Below are 25,062 nucleotides of genomic sequence, written 5' to 3' on the forward strand. Positions count from 1 at the left end.
TTGCATTTCTGAAATTACCACTAGGAGGCATACGCCTGTAATATCTGCTCATTCTGTAACTTTGGGAACTTGGGGTTAGAAAATGGAAAATCTTTTAACACAATCAGTTTCAGAGGGGACAGAAATTAATTACATTTTCAAAACCTTAAATCAGCTTTCTGGAGTCTTTCCAAGAGCAGAGATATACACATTATTTCTTTGTAAGAAAAAAAAAAAAGATCTATAGCCTGAACAGTGAGAGTGATAGAGAACACACTTAACAGATTATTGAACAGGTAAGAAAATACATATTATAAACATGTAGGTGAAAGTATTTATTTTGTATTTTATTAATACTTTGTATCAGAGAAGGCAAGAAAACTAGTGCAAATACTGTATATGGAGATTTAAATAAGGTTTGTTTGTTTTATTAATCTGCTGCCGTGTTTTAAATTGCATCCATGAACAGTTTAGGAGTAAATTAGGTGTATTATATTATATTATGGATTTTAAGCACAGCAGATTGTATTTTATGTAATCATGTAGTTTTTGTTGCTGTACCTCAGTCAGGGGTTAGCATCATTTTAACTATTTACATGCAGTATAGATATAGGGGACTGTGACAGGGATGACGAGCGGTGACGTCACGGCAGAAGCAGGAAGAAATACTGACACCAGGTACTGCAGTTCAAAAGGCTTGCGCCGTTTTAATTAAATAATCCAAAAATAAAATAAATATTTTAAACACAAACACTGTGCTCACAGAGCAAAATAAAAAGGTTAAACAAAAACAAATCTGGAACACAAAATAAACAATAAATAATACGATCCCAGGTCAGGCTGGGCAGTTGCTGTCACTGTTCCTGGAATCTTTCTTTACGTTTTCTTTTTAAGTTTTGTTTTGTTTCTCTCCTCGCTCTCTCCACTCTCGCTCCTAACACCCCCACCGAGCTGGAGAGCTGCAGGCTTTTTATATTCAGGTGACCATCTCCCGATTAGCAACAAAATTAATCACTTAATTAATGCGGGAGATGGCCACCTTCTGCACGAGTTTTTTCATTACTTCTGGCAGAGGATGAGCACCGATCTCGCCTCTGCCAGGACACGTTTTAAAAATAAACAAAACAATAACACGGCGGTACGCCGTCATCTTTACATAAATAATAAATCCTGCGTCGCTCGCCGTCATACATTTAAATATAATAAAACAAATCATAAAACAAAACAAATACAGAATACACTGCACATGGGCGGAGGGGACTCCGTTCTAAAATAAAATAAACAAAACAATGTACAGGGCTGCTCGCCCTGTTACAGGGACCAATGTTCAACATTGAATCGTCAGATTACACCTTGTTCTCTTTCTGTTATGAAGACCTTATTATCCTTGGTTATATGTTACACTGTTGATCACTCTATTCTACTATCATCTCTTGCTGACCTGGGGATCTCTGGCACTGCTCTGGCCTGGTTCTGGTTTATTGTATGACTTATATTGTAACACTTGAATGTATTTGTATTTGCTTGCGATTGTAAGTCGCCCTGGATAAGGGCGTCTGCTAAGAAATAAATAATAATAATAATAATAATAATAATAATAATAATAATAATATGTATTTTTAACAGTCATGGTACCGTTTATCCCACTAGACCCTTGCTAATAAAGTGAAGTATACAATAAAAGATAAACCCCTTAAAGAATTACCACAGCAGATTTGTATGGCCATGTTGCTGTGTTCCCATGCTTGCACAGTGCATTTACCATAGTTTACCATGGTTTCCTAAGTTTTTAATATGCTTTACCATGCTTCTGTGAGGCTTTCCAATGCTTATGTAGGCTTTCCCATGATTTTACTGTGCTTTATTACACTTTGCTACGCTGTTTCACCATTGACCCATTTAGTTGCTTGTTGACATGACAAGTTGTAACCTGGGGTCATTTGTAGTGGAATTTGGACACTCAGGGAGAAGTGGAATCTCACATCGTGTCTCTACAGGAAGGATTGCTATTTTTTTACATGCATTTCTTCCCATCACTGGGTTATATCTTAGGGTTATACCGGCGGTGGGTATCATTGCTAATCACAACTTCAAGTCTCAGCTGGAAGTGAAGTTTAATCAAGATCCCAGACCTGCATCTGCATCCTCCTGGGAGCTGTGTTAGCGCTCTGCATTGAAGAAAATGAATCTGTTGTGATGAGTTGGAAGTATTACTGAAAAATATTTCTTGTACTTCACTCTCGTGAGCTGTAACCTTTGATTTATTTAAGTATGTTTCTTAGATTTTTAACTGATGGTAGTCATTTTTCAAACGCACCCCTAGCAACTCTTTATTGACAGAAAGAGTTCACCATCAGGTCTAAATATGTTACATCTAGGGGTCATCCGTTTGTCTTTCTATTTTATGTTGTAAAGTAAATATAGCTACGTCACTAACATACATCCACTGCCACGGCTGTAAATTCTAAACAGAGCTATCTGTATAAAGAAATAGCTGATCACCATGACACACATCAACGGTATGTACAGAATACTACTGAATAGGAATTTGCAGTGAAATATAGCCCCCAAATCTGATACTGTGATACATTTATGTTAAATAATGATAATACAATGTTTCATGACAATTGGGTAAGAGGTTCTCCCTATGAATGCAGCTATGTATTGTAATACTGATGGACGGATGTGTGGACAGACAGAAACCCCCATATATCTCCAAAATCTGATAATTTCAATAACCTTTGCCAAACAGTGCTAATACCATGTTTCAGAACAATTGAATAAATGGTTCTTGAACTATATGGAGAGATGTTTAGGGTGACATACCTACTGAACATACGACTGTCTCCCATCAAAATCTATTACACAGTAATAATAGGTCTTGAATTAGTTTTTTGCACTACCCATCCAGAACCAATATGTTTTCTTCCTTTTCAGTTAGTTTTGAAGCTGTTGCTAGAATTCCTGTCATTGGTTGCTGTCTGTCAATGGTTCGCTGAATTTCTATATTCAGTAATGTCCATGTCACGTTTTCTCCTTTTAGTGCCTGTGCTGCATTGTGGGTTTTTGGTTTTGAAATTAAGCTGCTGCTGTCATGATGTATGAGACTGAGTACTGAATATTACAACATATACAGACAGATTATAAAGCTCATATTTCAGACATTTAGAAGATGTGTTGTTGCATTAACTGTTTAATATGGGAAATGTATTGAATGGCTTTATCTTCACTACTATTACTACTAAAAAAGCAGAATGGAGTGTTTTCACAGGGATCGATACCATGATTCAAATCAGTTTGTTTCTATCACATCAGCATTGCTAAGTTTATTTATCATCTGGTTTTCAAATAGTAGATAGGAAGACACAAATAAATTATACCAAATGAATAATTCGTGTGATTACCTATTTATTATCCCTTGTCATTTGACTGTGTTGCTACTGATGAGTGATAAAGACTGGTTTATAAGGTTGATAGACTTTACAGTGGGTGAATGTGTGTGTTTGTGTTTTTTATCAGGAGTGCTTGGCCAATTCAGACAGTAAGGAGACGCTGCCAGGAGAGAAGGTCCTGCTGGACACAAAGGAGAGTAGAGGGTACGAGACGAGACTGAGAGAGATTGAGCAACAGCTGGGACATCTGGACACAGAACTACAGAGTGCTGTAAGTGCAGACAAAACAAAATCACCCTCATAAGAGTTTATCATAGTAGAAACAGTAAAGCATAGTGAAAGCATGTTAAAGCAGATGTAGGCATTATAAAGTCCAGAGAGGTATGGTACAGCATTAAATAACATAAAAAATCATAGTAACATATGGTAAATACTTGGGGGTTCCCAGTGTGGTTCGAATCCTGCCTGTGTGAAGTCGGCAGTCTTCGCTGGGGATTCCAGAGGGAACGTCGCATTGGCTCTGGCGCTCCTGTGGGTTAGGGATGGACTGTTTCTCCTCATCGCGCTGCAGCAGACCTTACTGGCAAGGCGCCTGGTGAGCTCAAGCAGACACCAGCAGGGCTGGCCTTTGTCCTCTAGAGGCCAGTAGCTCACTGACATCCGCTCTCGAGTTCCTGGGTGAAAAAGAGTTAGTTGGCTTGGTCGTGGAATTGGAGGACGTCCACTTAACCTTCAGTTCTCCTCAGCTGTGTGATAATTGTACATTCTAAATTGGTGTGAAAATCAGTGGGAAATGATTGGGCACTCTAAATTCATTAAAAGAAAGAATAGGGGTAAAAGAATGGGGAAAACTGCCAAATGACTGTACAAATTTACCCTGGTAAACTTTTAAAAGGGACAGGTAGCCTAACATGTGCTTTTAGATAGCTTAGAACGAGAGAAAAAAAGAAATAAGCAAACATTACTGCTCAGTGTATATTAGAATGTAGTCTGGTATCTGAATACCTGTTGTATGGTTAAACTATTCCCACTGTATTTGTATTGCATTCAGTGATCAATAAGGGTATTGATAATTCAGCCGGACCAGGTAAAACACCAGCATGACTAATGTACAGTTACATTTCTATCAGAACCCAGTATTATCTGTTCAGGTCCCATTGTATTGATCATGCGGAATATACTCAAGCCTGGCCTCCACTCATTCTTATGTAAGAAAGAGAGCGTCTAACTTTAGAAAAATTGATTTATAATGAAAACCTGTACTGTGAGTTTAACAAAAACTATTCTCAATAAAGATAAATACAGCCTATGTAGCCCCAAAATATATTTGAGCAAGGAGCGCTTTAATGAATCCTGACAGCTCTCACCGAGGCCTGGCAGAAGCCAGCGCGGAGCGTATGAAGTATTAATTTGGTCTGCACCCCTCGGGAAATAACAGAACCTTTCCAAACCTTTTTGGATGTGTCGGCTTGATTATATTAAACATCTGCTCTCAACAATAAAATGACAAACCATTGCACTGGGGAGATTCATCTACATTCTTCAGGGATTGGATAAATACTTGGCTGCTGTTATCACTACAGGTCAGGCAGTCTGTCATTCGTGTTCACCGGTGCAATGTGACGGCCTTGTCTACCCTTTGTACTGTGTACACTCAGTAGACTTGCATCTCTGGGTGAAGATACAATACCAAAACCCTTGATTTATAACCTAGCCATTTGTAAAACAAGCTATTTATAAATATAAGAAATGCAAATACTAAAAACAGCAACGGTGTGCAGTAACCAGTCACATACTTGTCTCTCCACATAGTTCTGACAACAAGGATAAAGCAATCATTTTCACTAGATTTAGATTTCCAGCCTCTGAAACGGGAAGGTTACTTCAACACAGAACCCTGCCACATAAGGCATTATGGGAAACTATGAAACGATCTATAATTTAAATAATGAAGGCATGTGGTGTAGTATAGTAAAATGCATTTCTTGACAGTAGAGAAGGAAAAAAAAACACATTTATGTTTTAAGATTAAGTTGGTGGTTTAAAAAAAAAAAAAAAAAAGAATATTTTAATGAATACCATTTCCAGTAGCTTATGAGCTCTTTTGGGCATTAATATACTGTGGCTCTATTGTGAAGTGTGGCAGGGCAAAATCCCTGCTTGAGTAAATGGTGTGTGTGGGAATGTAAGATTGGCAGAGATGGGATGAATTATGTCCCTGCCAGCAACCACAGGTGTGGCCATTCTCCTATTAGGTAATTGAGTGCTAACTGGAGAATGGTCACCTGTATAAAAGGAGGAGAAATCATTTGTGTGGGAGAGTATTAGGTGTGTGAAACCTGTGTGTTTTGAAGTAGTGAAGGCGAATGCCCAGCCTACATATTCTTGTTTTGTTTAAATTTTTATTTTGGCGCTCATGCCCTACATGTTTGTCCCTGTTTTGTTCTATTTGTGTCTGTTAAATGTGAGCAATAACGCTGTAACTGCAGCTTCTTGACTTTGAGTCACCTTCATGCCTATACCATCAGGGGACACGCGCTGCCCTGCTACATGAAGGGAAAGGGTCACTTCCAGTCATACAATGGTAATGATGTTAAATTAGCAAGTACCCACTGAGTTGCAGGTAAAGCTGTTACTGTCAGTAGATGTATACTGTTATTATATGGCGCCCTAATAATTTTCCTTTGCACATGCTTCAGAACAAGGCTGTATATAATATAGCAAAACAGGGAGCACTGTACTCACCCTTCTAAATATATCTGACAGTGAATTTCAATCCCTACTGCATTTAAAAGCTTGGTACGATTCTGTTCCAAATTCCTTTACCTTGAAGTCCCTTGGAAACCATTCACCACTGCCTCGTTATGTGAACTTCCATGGCATTGCTGCCACAGAAAACTCTCAGCTTCTCAAAGCCCCGGTTGCTAAGTGTCAAACGGTGGAATTTGCCCCAGACAAAAGATGATGGATTTGTTTTCTTCATTCTCTGACATTCGTGACTTTAATTCAGTGTGTAGCGAGAAGGCTAGGGCATTAAATTCCTGAATTTTGCCATGTCATTGTTCAAATGGCATTCGCTTACAAGCGCTCACAAAGAAGCCAAAGAAATACCTGCCTCATCACTAGCTACTTATGTGCACATTTTACAATAGATAGCTCTCTTGGAATAGAATGCTTGCTTGAGAGTCTGTGACCCATTTAAGAATGTGACCCATTTTGCTAGGTCTTGTTCCTATTAAGTGTTTGTGTGTGTGTGTGTGTGTGTGTGTGTGTGTTTTATTTTTTAACAATAACATTGCTACAGGCATACACAGCGCTGCGTGTTATTTAAGTAAACAGATTCTGTATTTTTACAGAAGTTTCACAACGATCTAATATAGATTTCAAGCCCCATTGTAACTCTCTACTACCGGTTTTCTCTTTCGCTCAACAGTTCCTGCAATGATAACGACAAATTACAGCTGGCGAGAGCTATGTTTTATATTGCGTTGTTTTATTCTCTGTTCCTTCAGCACCTTCCTTCAGCTACAGTAGGTATAGTAATGGAATCATTTCACCAAATCTAATGTACTGTAAGTAGTGATGTGCTCACTACACACAGGGAATGCATTTAGGCTTGCTGTGTGTGCAAGGTGGAAAGAAATGGAGATTATACACAAAAACAACTGCAATGCAATGGCTAAAATGTACAGGATAATGACTTATTTTGTGATTGGTTAATACATGAAACAGAATGATTGTAGGGAATGCAGGATCCCATTTAAATGACTGATTATTCATTTATAATTACACGAATATCATACTGTAAATCGAGATCGCAGATGCCCATGTAGATTACTTTAAGTTCCAATTTAAATATTTTGAATACACTTCTTAGCATAATTTAAAGTAGTGAAGCATAAACAAATACACTAAGTTAATATATTGTGTGCAGGGTGTTATTTATTGTATAAGAGCATACAAAAAAGCAACAAATTGACTGCTTTGAACAAAGATGTGATTTGCCAATGGTACAAAGCCCTTCAGAGCCGTCTGTGTTTGTCAGAAACATGCCTTGCAGATGGAAATCCATTTCATTAAGAAAACATAAACAGCTATGATTACTTTGGGCAAGGAGTATGTCTGAAACCATTAGCAGACAATCTGCCTGTAATTAGCAAGAAGTACTGATAAACAATAAAAGAAAATACAAAACCGTGATGGCCAGTGTGATAAATCAATTGTAACTGTGCCACGGCAGGAAGGAGGCTGGGCTTTGACTGTGATGACAGGATGATTTCTCATGGTAAATAAGAAATCAACCTATTTGTAATTAGTTAATGAATTCTCTGTGTTTAGGACTTTAATGCATTTGTTAGCATATTGGCACGAAAAACATGTAGTGGAATTGTAGGGAAAGCGTGTGTCAGTTTCTTCTTTCCAGAAAAGTAATAACTCAACAAGCCCATCACAACAAAACTGTCTGCAGGGAAGCTCACTCAGGACTAGTGATCAAATTGGTCTCACACTCTTACCCTTAGTTTCACATTGATAGCTCAGACTTCTTGAGTCTACAGCAGCTAGGCTTGGGGCTATTTAAAATCTTAATGATGTGATGAAAAAAAAAGATTTGGAAACCAAATAACATGAATGACACGGAAGAATAATACCATTTTTTAAGTTTTTTTTTGTTATCTCTTTCCATTCTGCTTTCAAAGATCCCTGGTGAATTTAGTATCTCCATTTAAGAAAGCTCAGCTCAGACTGGTACTTGGCTGCAAGCTTAATAAAGACAGCCATTGGAAAATGAGTTATTAATATTGTATATGATGTTATCAAAAGAAATGCTTATCTGTTTTTATAACCCAGTTTCTTAAGGTGCTGAGAGAGAGTTTTGTAAAATGCATTTGAAACGTTAATCCTAAGTAAATGCAATGAATGCTAACAAAAAAATCAAGTGAATTGCATTTGCAGCTTTCCTGCTATAGCAGTCATCTCTAAAAGGTCGTTGTCTGGGTAATCAGTTAGAATAAGAAGTCAAGGGGGAAAGCTGGAGGGGGGGTTGATATTATACAACCGGGTCACTGTCAAATGATAAAACAATAAAGAAGTGTTTACAGGAACAAAGTTATGACCCCATACATCATGGATTGTGAGGAAATGATCACAACATCATTTTATTTGACTGAACGTTGGCAAGTGTGGCCGTGGTTAGCAGGACACTGCAGGGTTTTATTAAACACAGATAAATATGAATGATATGTTGTTTTTCTCCCATGTGTATACATTTGGTCCAACTTGTTTTATGTCTTTTTCTACAGAAGTGGAACAACAAGTGATGGCCTCTGTACTATATTTAGGTATATTATCCACAGCAAGCTATCTTTGCAGACAATAAAATAAAATTTTAAAAATATATAAATAAATAAACACGAGGCATTACAGTTTTTTGGCCCCGGTAGTGGGCAGCACTGATAAATTATTGGGATGTCTTGTCTGGGCAGGTTGCATCTAGTAGTCACCAGAGAATTTTGTTTTTTTTGTTAGAATGTGATAGACTTTAATACATTCTCACAATTATCTTGTTGTTCTACTGCTTATCTTTTTGTTTCCCAGATTTTTGTTTCCATTTTGGACCATATGTTCACTTCCTGTGTTACAAGCAATAAGATCTCTCAGCCCACACAGTTCTAGGTTTTCTATAGAAAACAGTGGGTCCTATTCACAAAACTTTAACAACTGGTTTAAAGACATTTTAAGGACTGTTTTTTGAAGAATATTTATAAAGTTATTGTTCGTGGAAAAACAGCTGTGTTTTGAAAAATGAGAATGAAGGTCTGTCACGAATGGGGGAGCTGTTGTTCAGCACACACAGAAAAACAAAACAAAAGCAAAAGAAAAGAAACAAGTCAGGTCAATCTGGAGTCAGAGGTGTATAGGGCTATTGTAGAAAACTCCACCGCAGAGCTTTTACTTCCTGTGTCAGACTTGCATGGTCTACCAGAGTGAGGTCCTTTGGCTAGACTATGAACATTGACCACAACAAGTCATGTGGTATGAGGAAAAAGTAAGTGCAGACATTATTTTGCTTCTGTGCAGCGGTGCTTAAAAGGCTACATATGACTAAAAAAAAGAGATTTTAAAGCCTTGTTGGTTTTACTCTGCAAATTCCTAAACATCTTATCAGTATTAAATACATGTTTTGGTGCCAAGCTGCTGAATCACCCACATATTGAAATGCTGTGCAAATTTTGGAGTACATTTTTCTAAGCCCATTATTGTAATATTGTTTTATCATTAAAATCCTTCGCAATTCGAGCATTTGGCATTTGTGGCATTGACTACTTTCAGCAGGAGGGCCTTTGAGAAGTGCAATTCCAGCTTCGCCTGAAAGTATAGACTTTGTTCTGGAGATGGGACCACTTGCCTGGACTGAAAGTGGCAGTGAGGATGCAGGACACAGCTGTAACACACATGCTTTGAATCTGGCATGCTTATATCTGCAGACTTTTATTGAAACCTGTGGGGTTTCCAGGGGAGACTGGCTGAGCATCAGGGTGGGATTCTTCGCATACCAGCCCCTCTAAACTGGGTGGAAATAAAAACCCATGAAATGCAACTCTCACAAGGTTTTTAATATGATGTTGTTGTTGTCTAACAACAAATGCCATTGAGTCTACATGAAACACTGTCTTGGGTAAGACAGCCAGTTAACTAAAACCTGTGCTTAACCACAGCATCGCAAATGGGGGTGCCGAGAGCTAAAAAGATCATATATGCCTCTCGTCGAGTCTCTGTTCTTTTTGTTAAATTGCCTGTGTATTTATTTATTAGAAATAAAACAATTTTTCATCATTTTAAAGAGTTTTGTTTGGTGCATCCACTGCCATGTTTTTTCATTTTTCATTATGGGTGGACCCAAAGCCAGAAACGTGCCTTCAGCTTGTTTCAGTCAGAAAGAGGAAATGTTTTGGGAGAGTCTGACAGTGCATTCCAAACTATACTGTAGACTAGACTGTCTTATTAAATACAGACACAGTTCACCGTTATGATAACTGCATTGCTTCTGTGTACCTGCTGGTTTATTTAAAACAGCCCTTCTATATAATACACATAATTGGCTGTTTTTTTTCTTCTTTTCTCAGCTGGGCTGCTGTGCAGGCATCTAAAGCAGCATCTCCTTTTAGCTGATGCAACAGTCTTTACTGTTTTACTGTTTGCCTCCCTCAGACAAAACAGATACAATCTAATCAGCATCCATTTTTTAAATGTTAGTTTAGATGTAGAAATGTGTTGTTAATACTATATTAAAGCCTAAAACACCTGCATGTTCCGTTACCATCTTGTACCGCTATTAAAATACTTGACTGCTTGTTTCAAAGTGATTTGCAGTGAGCAAGTGTAGAACTGATGTAATGCATAACAGATGACAGACAAAGTTCATGGTCCAAACCATTCTTTATTGGTTTGGTTTGTAATCCAGGTCGTTGCGACCGTAAATAATAATCCCAAGCAATACACAGCAATTAATCCACGGGTTACAGTCCTGAAATAATAAACACACACACAACACAAACCCGATCACAAGTCCAGAGTGAGTGCTAACGTGCAAGTGGTGAAATACAATTTATTAGTGCACAGTGGTGAAGTGCTGTCCAGGTTGGTGCTGGCCTTAAGCGACAGCTCTCGGTACGTGTTAGCTGTCTAATAAGAACAAACGAGTACAATTAGAAATGACAAAACAAACACTAAACACTCACGGTTACTTTATTCTCCTTCAGCGGTTCTCTCGCAACCATAACAAAGGAACATATCGCTTAGCCATGTCCCCTTTTGTACCGTCAGTCATGCTACCTTGGTTAGCAAGTGCAACCGTTTTTCCTCCAATCCGGGTTTGCCACATCGCTTCCTGTCTGGGCCGATGACCTGGTGTACCGTGGCTTCGCCCCCTTTCTAGATGGCCGACTTCCACCTTTCCCTGGAATGAATTGTCAGACCATCCAGTCCAGGGCACACTGTTCCCTTTACACAGGTCACAGGTCAGGAGGGAGATTTATAACCAAGATTCATTCTTTCTCTGTCACACTGCTTTATCAATAGTAAATGTTAGGTCAACATGACAACAATGAATAAGTATTTATGAACAGATTTGGAGATACATTTCTGCTTCTCTGTGCAGTTTCTCATGCAAATATTGGACACAGCACCGAAATACCTGTGCCTTATGTTTAGAGTATCAAACTCTATATGTGTGTTTTCTCCAAGACATGAGAAAGCTCTGTTATATTGTGTAGTCATCAGTGATAGGTTAATAACTTAAATAACTTGGCCTGCTGTCTTACTAAGCAGGCTTTTATTCTTAATTTAAAACACTGGTATACAGTTACATTACTTTGTAATAAATTGTTAATTAAAATGTAATCAAGTATGAAATTTCCAATTGGCTTCATATGAAGTAAACATCCATTGTTACATTAAATATGAAACCCTACCCTAAATTAGTAGCAGATATGTTTTAAAATAAAATGACATGTTTTTCTGTCAAAAGTGGACATTTGAGACTTTTGTTATAAATGAAGGTACACAACTTGTAAGGTTTTGTTTGCTGCAATCACTGTACTGAGGGGGGTCACTGTAAGAACACACGGACTGACTGAAGGAGCAGAGTCGGCAACAGAATGCTTCACACACTGGCGTGTGTGTTACTGTCGAGTTTGGAAAGCCCCTTTCTGGCGGCACATTGTTACCACATTAAAAAGAAGAAAAACGCCCAATGAACATTGGAATTTGCATAAATAAGCAAGAAATGTGTTTAGTTGTGTAAAACTACAGAAGCTCCCATTTAAAAAAAAAGTTGCAAATTCATTTTAAAAATAAACATACTAAACATACTGGTATTAGTTGCTTTCTAATTAACACGCTCTGTTTCTGTTCTTCAGCTTTGATCACATGTTTTTCTCCACTTCCTATGGGCGGTGAAGCTAGGATTTTTGTACCTTGAAGTCACTGTTGTAGAACTTCAAGGATAATGTAAAGCGTTGGAGCCTGGAGCTTAGGCAGGGGAAGAGGGTACCTGTGAAATTAGAATAACGTGAGCAAGGAGACGGGCGTACTATTTAAATATTGGCATTATACTGCAGTAACAGTGAAGTAAAAGGTAACTTCAAAAGTTAAAAAAATCAGTATAGTAATACTGGGTTTTAAAACACTAAAAGCTAATACTTAATGGAACAATCACAGGGTTTAAATAGTCTTCTCAGTGGATTAAGGATTTTATACCAGCAAGGGAGACTGTTGTTATACTTTATTATATAGTAATGCTTTGGTATTTCCTTTTTAAAGTCCTGTTTTTTTTAATAGAAAAGTACTGTTTTTTATAGGGATTTGGGATCCCTATGAAGGCAGAGAGATTCCACCTGCTAGATAAAGTACAGTAATTCTGTTAATCTTCATTTCAATTCAGTCTACTATTTTACCTATTCTTGGTTATGGGATAACCACACTTTGTGAACATTTAATGTAAGCAAGCAATTCATAAAAGGAAGTTATACATATAAGGAACTGTTCTTCTTGCCCCAAGATGTCCCTACACAGATTTCTGTTTACTGGAAAATCACATAATCACAGGACATGAAAACTATCTCTCAGCCATTTTTGCAAGCAACACAACACAGCAAGATTACTTACTTGAAACCACAACCTACCAATTTAAGTGAAATGGATTATTTGAATTCTTTGGAGAATTGATATAATCTAGGGAGCTATAAGGCAATCGGCACGCAATGTGGAGAACGTCATGTCACAGTCCTCCTGAATTTATGTAATTGCGTTTCATGAGACTTAAACACTTCCAGGCATTAATATGTACTAAACAGATGACTTTAGAGTGCTTTAGATGACATGCTAAATACTTTATACATTATTACAGTATTAAAAACTTTATTAGAACATAGGGCTGGGCCACCGTTTTCCCTGATCTCAGCCTTGACATGATGTGGCATAGGCTCCTCAACAAGTGCGTCATTTAAGTTAATCTCATCGGTGTACAAGTGCAGCATTGTTGGGTGGACTTGCTCCGCAGCGATGCTTAAGTAAACCTCTAGAGTAATCAAAGAACCCAGACCACACCAGGGTGATAGGCAGGGCCTAATAAAGTGGCCAGGCAGTATATATGTTGATACTGGTCTCTAATTTTATATTTCAAGTACTGGAACACATAGTAAGTTCGACTCTAGATATTCAGTATCCTCAAAAACTGTTGTTGGCAAGGGTAGTCTTTTTCAGCCCATGCTTTTGCAATCCAGCAAGACCTATTTTTTGCCAGAGGGTAAAAGTGCAACCAACTGCACAGCCTATAACATCAATCATCCACTGACCCAGTCCACCCTTCGTGTTGAACACAAAGCAGCTGGTCTCTCCTCGTTGGAGGCTGTTGAGTTTTAGTAAGGTATGTTTCAAGAGGAATCCCCCAACTAATCACTAGAGGTATTAATGAAGACAAAATTCATTTGATGTGCTGCAAATGTATCCCTTGCAACACTCGGCCCCACTGGGTTTGGCATGGGGTCCTTGAATGTGTTCCCAGAATATCATTATGTAGAGCACCATGCGCACTGAGAAGGAGCCCCCTGTTCACACAGCAGCTGAACAGCTTCACTTTCCTTTAAATCAATTTGAATAGGAGGGAATACAAGGCTCACAGCCCTAAGGTGCCCATGTGGACCTAATCAGCCTGACTTATGCCTGTTTCACACTGCAGTGGCTGCTACCTGGTTACGGGCCGAACAGATCTGGCTGTCTTCGGCTCATTTCACTATGAAATTTACATGGTAATTACCCGTGGCTGATGCTTTAATAGCCAGCCGCTGCCAAAACCAGGCGTTTCACAAAGATAACACTGACAGCGATTGTGATCCCGTAAATCTGCAGAGCAAGGCATTCCTGCTTCTTTTAGAAAGCCACAAAGTGACAATTCTGTTTTAGAAAGGCAGGGGTTTTAATAGCCCGGCATTGACAGCAATTATGTAACTCACGGCAAAAAAAAAACAACAAAAAAAACGATCTGCTTGGCAGCAATTAAAAATTAAAAAGAAATCCTCACTGGCTTTCGTGGTCTGAAGGCTGACTTCTAACACACTGGCTCTTACAAAAAGAGTCTGGGAGAAGTTTAATAAGCAAAGCTGGCTGTCCACTATGAATATGGCTGGTTTAGTAATGGACCAACATATTAGCTACAGCTGTCTTGAATGGACTTGAATTCCTTACCTCTTCTAATTAGTTAGGTTTAATCCTGTTAATTAAAGCATCATTGCAAGGTAGTTCTATTAGGAAACCTAGTGCACAAAATAGTTAACATACTGAAAGCCAATTTAATTGGCAACTTTTTTTTCTAAAGAAAACAAAGGGATACCTCCTAAACAAGATTTTTTTTAACTATAAAGTAAAACATTGAAATTGCTCTTTTTCTGAGAAATATATCAAGTTCTTTATGCCATGGTTGCAAAATAAACAACTTTGGCATGCTTTTGAGGTTTCTATTGCTTGTGTAAAATGTGTCCTGATACATTTGTACAGTAATATTGCAGTGTCCACGTTTTTCCGATTCCTATACTACGCGTGTGTGGTGCTTCGCCATGGTTAACATATAAAATCTAATAAACAGTATCAGGTGTGATGAGCCAGGAAAAACAATTCCAGAGACACCAGTAACACTTTACATTAAGTGTCTCTAATTACTGTGTATTTAGATAGTAGTTACTTAGTAAGTTAATTACAATGTTATTATGCAAAGTTACAATGTACTTAATGTGCACATTATTTTTTCACGAAATAGGTAAGTACACAATTGTGCCAGAAAATGGTTAGGGATAGGGTTATATCTTGCAAAATGATTTACACATTAAGTACATTGTAACTATGCATAATAGCATTGTAATTGTGTAAGTACACATGTATTTACTAAGTAACTACTATCTAAGTAGACAGTAATTAGAGACAATGTAAAGTGTTACCGAGACACCATTCTTTCCAACCCATTCAACTGCATTTGGTGAGTGAGAGAAAATTACTCGATAACCGAACTAGCATAATAAGTAGTTTTAGAGGCTTTTTAATCCCAACAGAAATATAGAGGGTGTGATTTCAAAAAGATAACTATTTTAGTGGATTACAATGGTTATTTCAGGGTAACAAATACATGACTAAAAAGTAGTAGAATACTAATGATAATGGCATTGCTGTTGCGTGTTCCACTGTAATAATGGAACACCCTGGTTCAAATAATGCCCTGGGCTTTATTGACTCCATTATTAGCAGTGTGGAGTAGTGGTTAGGGCTCTGGACTCTTGACCGGAGGGTTGTGGGTTCAGTCCCAGGTGGGGGACACTGCTGCTGTACCCTTGAGCAATGTACTTTACCTAGATTGCTCCAGTAAAAAAAACAAAAAAAAACACCTGTATAAATCGGTAATTGTATGTAAAAATAATGTGATATCTTGTAACAATTGTAAGTCGCCCTGGATAAGGGCATCTGCTAAGAAATAAATAAATAACAAATAAAAAAAAATAAACTGCTATGCCATTATCCCTTTCATTTATCCAGTTCACTTGACTGAAAATATCCATATACAGTACAACTGACCCCATGATAACTTCTGTCCAAAATGCTTTAAAAATGTATATTCTTTGGAGCTTTAAAGTAATCTCTGGTTGTCTTCCCATACACCCAGTGAAACTGGATCTCAGTGAATTTTCTTATAACAGTAGATGATCTGATACTGCAGTGTCAAACCTGTCCTTTCATGATGCTGCTGAGGCACAGTGACATTTTTAATCCTTGTAAATTTCCAGGCACCTGAGCTGTGTAGCACAGGTCAATCTGCACAATGCAGCCAGACTGGATCCAGTATTGCATGCTCATACTGTCCCTCCTGTTAGTAATCCCATGTGGTCGAGGTAATGGTATAGTAAGGAAGTCAAAAGCAATTCCATATTAAAATATTATTCCATTACATTTTCATCCTTTTCTTTTGTACCAGGTACAAAATAAAGAGATTTCCTCACCTTCTATTAGCACTGGTAACATTATCACAGCCTCCCTTGGTGCTGTTCTGAATTTTAAACTTAAAAATTATTCTTGTCCCCAATTTGTTCGTATGGTGTCGACCGTTGGAGTAAATCAGACCTACAGCACAGGAAGGGATAAACAACCAGGAAACAACTGCAGCTTATCATGTTGTATTTCAAAATCAGCACTGAAGTACATTAATCAAACCAAGAGATCTTTAGCACAAAAAAAGACAGCAATAATGTTGCAAATGCTAAATCGAGCAGTAATACATTTAAAGTTGTTATCTTTTAGAAAAAGTGGTACGCACTTGGCACTGGAGCAAAACACTTAGTAAATGTGACCCCTAATTATAAAAGTGAAACTGTAAGAGAAAGACAAGTGCTTGATGTGGTCAGCTACACAAACCCAGGTTATTTTCAAATAACCACATAACTTAATGCCTAAATGCCCCACTGGTAAATGAGCGGAACACACACTGGTGCTAAACACTATAATTAAAATGCTTTTAAGTAATTTTAACAGTCAGACCTAAAAATAGTGTATTTGAAGATATAAACTAAGTACTTATGTTTATATGGCAGTGTCGTGTGATGCTCTGAAGAGTGTAACAGGCAGTGTTGTGTGATGCTCTGAAGAGTGTAACAGGCAGTGTTGTGTGATGATCTGAAGAGTGTAACAGGCAGTGTTGTGTGATGCTCTGAAGAGTGTAACGGGCAGTGTTGTGTGAGGCATTGCTGTTATGGATTCTGTCCCCTGTCAGTGAGATGAGAATAGGTTAAAAGCTCTAAAACCACAAATGCAGACAAGCCTGTCTCTTGTATAGTGGTTTAGATGCTTGCTTGCGGTGCGCAGGGTCGCTGGTTTGCACCCAGCCTCCGCCCTGTTACATTTGCCACATATTTATTGTGATTCATTTAAAATATTTATACTTGTTCCTTTTCCTGTACTGAAAGAGGTCACTGAATGAAGTACATGGAGCTAGTAAAATAATCCCAGCTACTAATGGACAAAATGTACAGATTGCTCCTTTAAATATAGTTAAGTGCTGCACTTCCTGTGGGTCACTTAAAGGAACACAGCGACACTGAAAACATGTGAGTTACAGAAAAAGCAGTGATTGGTCATCTTTTTGAGAAGGGCAGTCAGAGTGTGAGGCTTCTGGGAGTTTGAGTTCTATTAAAACTCCTAGAAGTAAGTCCTCTGTAGCCAATCTCTGCTTTTCGAATGACTCGCGTGTTTTCAATGTCCATGTGGTCTTGACGTAAAACATGCCAGAAGTGCAGCAATGAGATCATTCAAGGAGCGATCATTACATTGTGTTCATTAATAGAAAAAAATAAAATACTCAGTAATGGTAACTGTGAAGTCTACAACGTGATACGCATCAGGTAAGGTATACTAGTATTATTTTGTCAGCACTATGTAAACAAGTAGACCATGAGAAAATATATTCACTGACCAATAGAAAGCATAACCATTTCACTGTTTATAAGAGAGTTTACAATGGATTTATTTGTACTATTGGGACGCAGTTGGCTGCCAGCGTGGCTTTGACGGATGTGAATCTCCTAACAAAAAACAGGCACCTGATAAAGGGGCAGCCTGCTTCACCCTCCTACTGCCTATTCTAGGACATGCTTTAAAACATTTGATATGGCAGCCACTGTCGAACTCTGTCATTTTAGCAAACGCTCCTTCTTTTTCATTATCATCTTGTTTGAACTCTAAACCAACATTTATTGTGTCTGTCTTTATTTCTTTCTTTCATTCTTTTTCTTTCTTTCTTTATTACAATTGTTGGTAAAAACAGATAACAACAGGCACCCCCCAGACCCCCTCTTCCATTGACCGTCTTTGACCTGGCTAGGTAGAGGAGGGGTGATGGTGAAACCCTGATCATAAGCAACAGATTAAGAAAATGTACTCTTTCAACACCTCAGGCCAGTATAAAACTATACATACAAATGTTTATGGTTGTGTAAATCAGATGAAAGGGAAGCTAGATTGTGGTATTGGCAGAGAGCCAATGAGTTAATCTAACAAGAAAAGAAGAGCCTGTACAATGCATGTTAGTTAAGCCATGAGTTTGCATGTAGGTCTTAAACCATAGAGATTTAAACCTTGTGGCAAGATTGTGACAAGACTTACCTGTCATTTCTCATAGACAAACACTCATTTCATAAGTAATGGAACAGAAGTGTATATTTTAAAAGCATCTTGCTTTTAAAGCGATCGTATGGAATCGACGCTTCAGATACATATAAAATAAGGAGAGTTTAACTGTGGGAGTGGGGTAATGCCAATAGAGAGAGAGTTCTGACTGGGATTATACAGTTAAACATTGGGGAGGTGCTATATCAGTTAATATAAAAGTGAATACTAATATAGATATTTATTTTTTTGGCAGCGCTCTAGATTGTATATCTCTCTTTTGTGACCACCTAAACGTGGGTATCTTTAAGAATTTAATATGCCGCAGCTCAAAGACTGGTATCATTACAAAAATAAAGAATTAAATACAGTACTGCTCTATGGCTGTGTGACGGAGTGTCCCGCCCCTATTTATTATTATTTGTATTTGTTTGCAGCGCGGATAAAAGCGCCGCGTCTTTTGTTATTGTTTTTGTATAATTTAAAACCCCGTGAGGATGCATGGCTGATCAGCTACTGATTATTTAACTAGCTGACAGTCACGCATCCTTACCAGACGTGCGCAGACTGTGGCCGAGGGGTAATAAGATAATTAACAGCTAGTTAACCCCTCGGCCAGAGTATAAGAACCTGCAGCTGTCCGTGCTGCAGGGTTGGGTGTACAGAGAGGAGGTACGGGGAGATAGAGAGGAGACAGACTTTAAAATAACAATTGCTAAAACGTGCTGGATTAGCCAGCACGACACTTACTTGTTTGTCTGTCTGATTCGTTTGGCCCTCGTGCCCTTTGTTTTTGTTGTTTTGTTCAAATCATTTGTTTTGTTTGTTAATAAAATCAGCTGAACGCCGTTGCATTCAGCTTCATCCATTGTTGTGGTTCTGTTACTTCCTGGTCCGTGACGTCACCACACCTCACCACTGCGAGCCATCCTGCCACAGGCTGTCATATGAGTCTTTGGAACATCCCAAATATAAGAATGCAATATTTAATAGAATCCCTTTTACAGTATTTCCGAACAATAATGCAAGGCATTTATTTTTATAAACAGTAGTAAAGTCTGGTCAGTTTTTCAGTGGCAGTGTTAAAAAGCTGCAGTTGCTAACTTTGTTCCCAAAAGAGAGATATAAAATTAGGATCGCTGTACATCTGGGTATGCTGCCAAAAGCAGAGCCTGGCAACGGGCTGAAAGAGAATTGCATTCCAATGAACATCCCCATGCTGAGAATGAGGAGGGGAAGCAGAAAAGCCCCCTGCCTCTCCACAGTGTCCCCTCATGGGCCAGTGATCAGGCAACGCTGGAGAGGGACATTCCTGTGATTAGTATAAGTATGTGTAAATTCATATGCGAGACAGGAGGCATGCTGTGAGAATGAAAAGGAGGGGGCTGCTACTGGAGCACAGTGCACCAATGGGACAGGCTCTTTTCTTGCCAGTGCCTTTGTTACTGTGCGGTCTGGACAGAATGACTGATGTGCTTCAGAAAGCCTTCACAGTACTGCAAATAAATCAATAAATAAAACAAACCAGGGCAGTTTCCTTTATCGTGGATAATGTATGTGTCTAAATGTGGCATTTACAGAATTTAATGTACAAGCAATATAAATACATTAAGAAAGTGCAGAAGCATGTGTTCCTTTTATGTTCACTGTATGCAAATTGTGATTGAGTATTTAAGTTAAACCTGCCATAACACTGTCAACAGGGTGTAGGGATGTTCAGTCAGGACTGTGCTGACGGGGTGTTAGAAAGGTGTTTGAATTGTTCTGGAGTGATACATGACCATCCCTTAGTGATTGCAGCATCTGTTCTCCAGAATAGCCCATAGAGAGAGTCATGACTTTGAGACTGTCTCGCAGTACTTTGTGCAGGCTAGGATATAGAAGCACCTGCCAACTGATCTTCTACTAAATCATCGCTCAATCAGTTCAGCTGTCGTGACTGAACCTGGGAACAACAGGGATATGCAGCTGAATGTTACTATTTATGTACATCTCAGTGGATTTTTACTGCATTAGTAGAGCTGCTGTATGTTTGAGGGCCAAGTTTCATGTGCTTTGATCCTGTGTGTAGCTGTTATATTGTGAATGTATTCCTTTATTAACATTAACACATGTTCAGATTTATTCATTCTAGATGTAGTTTGATATTTTTAATGGTTGATATGTCTTTTTCTGTTCTTAAATAATTACCTAAATAGTGGTTAATAATAATAATAATAATAATAATAATAATAATAATAATAATAATAATAATAAATACCAATATAAAATAGATATCTGATCTTTTGCATATCTTTTTCCACTGTACTTAATGTATTTAGTTTATAACAAGGTAAATAAGTCACCCAGACTGGGGGAAAACACTAACAGGATTATAAAATAACTTGTTATTAAGCTTCTTCAAATAAGCCTCTTTATCTTTCAGTTGTTTTCCATTTCAGCAGACAGCATTCCCCAGAGCTTTGTTAGTTAACACATAATGTACCTCTTCATCCATTTTTTCACAAGACCTGTCCTTTAGTTGCTATTGTCTTGCTCTCCTCTTTTAAAGTAACTACAAAGCTAAAAAGACGCATGGTATAGGTTTCATACTGTAAGTGTCTGATTATATTGAAAATGGAACATAAGAAAGAAAAAAAGAATGGACATTATAATGGGCATTGTATTAGGTGTATGCCTTTAGGAAAGGTCTTAAATGTATAGGGTTTCAATCCACAGCATATGAGATGTAATCATGACTTAAAGAAACTAAAACCCAACGCATGTGCTGGAAATCTCTCAAAAGAAGTGACTGCACAGAGCACACTGGAGAATATGCTGGGGGATCAGGGGCACCGCCACCACAGGGGCCAAGGGAGCCGTGGCCCCTCCACTTTTCTTACTGGGGGGCCCAGTATATGGTTTGGCACCCCTACTTTTACTCTGAAAAAATAAAGCTGCCTACATTTTTTTTAATGTCCTCTGTGTAGCGCTCTTGTGTATTAACACGCTTTTTTCATAACCCTAGGTCCACTTAAATTAGCTTTCTAGGGGTCATAGACACAAACAAGACTCAATATAACAGTTTGTTATGGCAAAGGGAAGTTTGAACGTAACATTTTCTTAGCTGGATTTTAAACAAAGTGGTTAGATTGAATTTACTCTACCAATCTACACGGCACAACTGAATTATACGCACTAACATTTATGTTACCAGGTAAACAGCTGCAGTGGGAGGATGTGCAGATTTGTGATTAACCCTGTCATACCTCAGCAGCAGTAGTAATATGAGCCATAGATCTTTACATGTACCTCTTTAAACAATGTAATAACTGTGCTGTACTGTTTGATAATAGATAGCATTTTCATTTTGTATATGATTTATCTTGACTAAGGTTGTGTCTTAAGAAGAAATGAGATACCATGTCAGGCAGCCCTTTCTGTCCTCCTTTTTGTTTGACCCTCTGTACTCTCTTAACTTCTTTTTCTCTGTCTGCTTCACTGTCTTTCCTTTCCGGTATTGCTGGTATTTCGATTATTGTATTTGCCCTAGTATAAATCCAACAGCCCATCTGTTCTAAACCCACAATCCTTCCAAGCAATCGGCTTCACAGGATCCCATTGCCTGTCATCTGTAGGTGTTATTTTGACCTTTTATTACTGCTGATCTCATTAGCCTTGAGTGTTTGTATAATATCTCATGGATGTTCAAGTCTCAGTCAAGTGATGAAGTCTCTTTGTAACTCTGTTTAAATCACTTTAGGGAACAGGTTTAAAGAGATGTAAGTTCTTTTTCATTAATGTGCCTCAGGCAGCATCTTTTCCAGTTTCAAATCCCACTGTTTATTATGGATAATAATAAACTTTGTCACCTTTAAGAATGAGGTTAGACAATATATTACAGATGCTGGTATGCCTGGTTTTAACCCAAAAGACAGACTAGTTGTTTAAGTTAGTCTCTTTTTCTACTATATGTTCATACAAGCAGGTTTTGAAACCTGTTCATGCCAAGTTGCAGATCTTAATTGTGAGCCCAATGGGAACGCTGCATTGGGGAAGAAAATCAGCTGGGGATAGTCTTAGGGGTCCCCTATTGGCCAGGCAGAGACGAGCCAGGATGGGCCTCTTTGACAGGGTCCAGTAGCTCAGTAACATGCATTGCTCAGTTTTAAACACAGTTTAACACAATAGATATTCCTCTTAACCCGGCTCAACAATGGCTTGTGTTTATGTTAATAAGCCACTTTTCCATAACTCTCTAGATCATTAAAAAAAACTTGCTTTATCAATGTCCCGATTTTAATACAGATTTAGTTTGAAGTTGTTTGAAGTTATGGATGAGTCCTCATTGGAAACAAATAGGTGCTTGTGTTGTTTTGTAGAAAGGTTTTCCATTTCCCCTGATAATATTCTAGTCCAGGGCATAACAAATTCATTAAAAACACATGAGACAGGTGTCATTACAGAAGGTGTGACAAAAGTATATATTTTCAACCTTACTAACATGACAACACAATGGCAGACAGGCCCTTTCTATGATTCTTTGGTGAATTCACAAATCCAAAAAGGAGAAAAACACCTGTTGATGTCACAAAACTAGAAAGTAAAAAGATCCCTTGAAATAAATTCCTAAATTGTTCATTTCAATGGGTGTTCCCTTTCAGAAAAAAATCTTAATAGAGAAAACAGCTTTGCTGAATTTACCCAAAGTATCGTGTGTGGTGTTGGGGGACTGCAGTCAATAAAATAACCAGCAAGACTCTGCCACCTATCTCTTGTTACCCCTCTGCTTCCATCCTTATATTCTTCTTTCTTTTAAGTTGTGTTTTCTGCCTGGAATCAGCAATGGCAGTTATGTGATAATACCGTGTGACCCCGGTCTCCTAGCTGCTGCCCCTAGGCCTTCACCAGCCATTGTTCCCCATGCAGCAATCCATAACATTGATTGATGGACCTGTTCTGAGCTTGAACCCCATTCAACGAGGTGATAGGCCAATCTTTTTATTTGAGAGGATTTCTGAAGAGAATGCAGTTTGTCAAATCCCCTTTCTGCATACCTCCTTTGTGTTTCTCAAGAAATGTGAACTGCTTGTATTTCTTTATTTATAGTTCTAAGAATTGCATTGGATGTTTGTCCGAGCAGTGTGGAACGTGACAATACATGGAGCTGCGTATATGGCTGAAATGTGTTTGTTTTAACTGAAACTGCATTCAACTATCATGCTTTACCATATGAATCAGTCACGTGAGTTATACATATCTAATCGTTTATCCGAATCCTGTAGCTTTCTTTTAGATTTTACTGTTCAGATAGATTCCCGCTGTTCAGATATCCCCTTTTAAAACATCACACTGTGTTACTTGCACATGAGTTTCCTTCAATGAAGGCAGCTTATACCATTGGCGCCTCCGGAATATGCATTGTAAAAGTGAATTGTCCGCCACAGTCTGTATTGTACTGTGTTTGAATATAGCGGCAGGACAAGCAAGCAGATTTGTTCAGTGCTGAGTTTATCTGCCTGATCTCGGAGTGAATAAGCAGCAGCTCTCCTCTTGTATTTTAACACCTCCAAAGTCTGTGACTGCAGGGGAGGAACATTCTTCAACTGTGACAGCAGCCCGTGCTATTGTGCTGATACGAAGCGAGGGATGACGAGGTAACTTGAACTTCAGAGTGTCTTTTGTTGAAAGGTTCCTGTGAAGTTTGGATAAGGGTGTTGAAGCTTTGTGTCTTGACCGTTTTAATAATATAGAAGATTGCTTATAAAACTTAAAAACGAATTATCGGTGTTGAACTTACTATAGCCAAGGCAACTTTGAGCCAAGACCATTTTTCAAATGGTATTTAAGCTGGTCTGATTAGTCACAAAGGAACCTATCCATATTACATGTTTTAAATCATCTCTTCTTTTGACCCGTTTAATGAGGGCACATGAAGGATTGATTAGCACATAATCTTATACTTAATGTTGTCTTATTTTCTATTTTTAATACAAAATACTGTTAGGAACCACTCACCTTTCAGAGTAACATGTTTATTTTGAGCAGATGGTTCTTCATTGAAACAACTTTTTAATTGTGCAATCCAATGCTTTAATTCAATAACATACGTGATTTACAATATACAGTATGTAAAGTATATTGAGACAGCAGGCTAGTTTTCTGTTGCCATCCTTGTCCAGTTCACCAGATTAGTCAAACGTTTTGGAAACTGTTGTACTGTGATTTAGAAATGCATTTGAATAATCTTCTGATTCCAGACTAAGATCAAGAATCTGATCTTTAATGAGTTTCTTTCACAACTATATAGTAGCTTCATAGTTGTATAGTAAAAAAAAAAAAAAACTCTTCTAGCGCCAGCACATGCTGTAAAGGTGAATCCTATAAAAACTTACAGACAGTAACATATTGTCTGGTTTAAAATCTATCACACAGGTTTTTAACTTATGGTACACTTTCTTCGTCCATCTTCAGATTCTCACACTGCGGGGGGATAAAAGGCCTGCTTCTTGAA

General features: G+C 38.2%; 1 protein-coding gene across 1 annotated transcript in view; it reads left to right on the top strand.

The window, feature by feature from the left end:
• LOC117425107 (fibrous sheath-interacting protein 1-like) overlaps positions 1-25,062 on the top strand; it is a 157,010-nt gene that overhangs the window by 96,672 nt on the left and 35,276 nt on the right. The window contains exon 11 of the mRNA XM_058991350.1: positions 3,499-3,642. Within this exon, the coding sequence (XP_058847333.1) occupies positions 3,499-3,642 (144 nt within the window). The remainder of the gene's footprint in view (positions 1-3,498; positions 3,643-25,062) is intronic.

This window comes from Acipenser ruthenus, chromosome 18 (genome assembly GCF_902713425.1).
Source record: "Acipenser ruthenus chromosome 18, fAciRut3.2 maternal haplotype, whole genome shotgun sequence".
Taxonomy (NCBI): Eukaryota; Metazoa; Chordata; class Actinopteri; order Acipenseriformes; family Acipenseridae; genus Acipenser; species Acipenser ruthenus.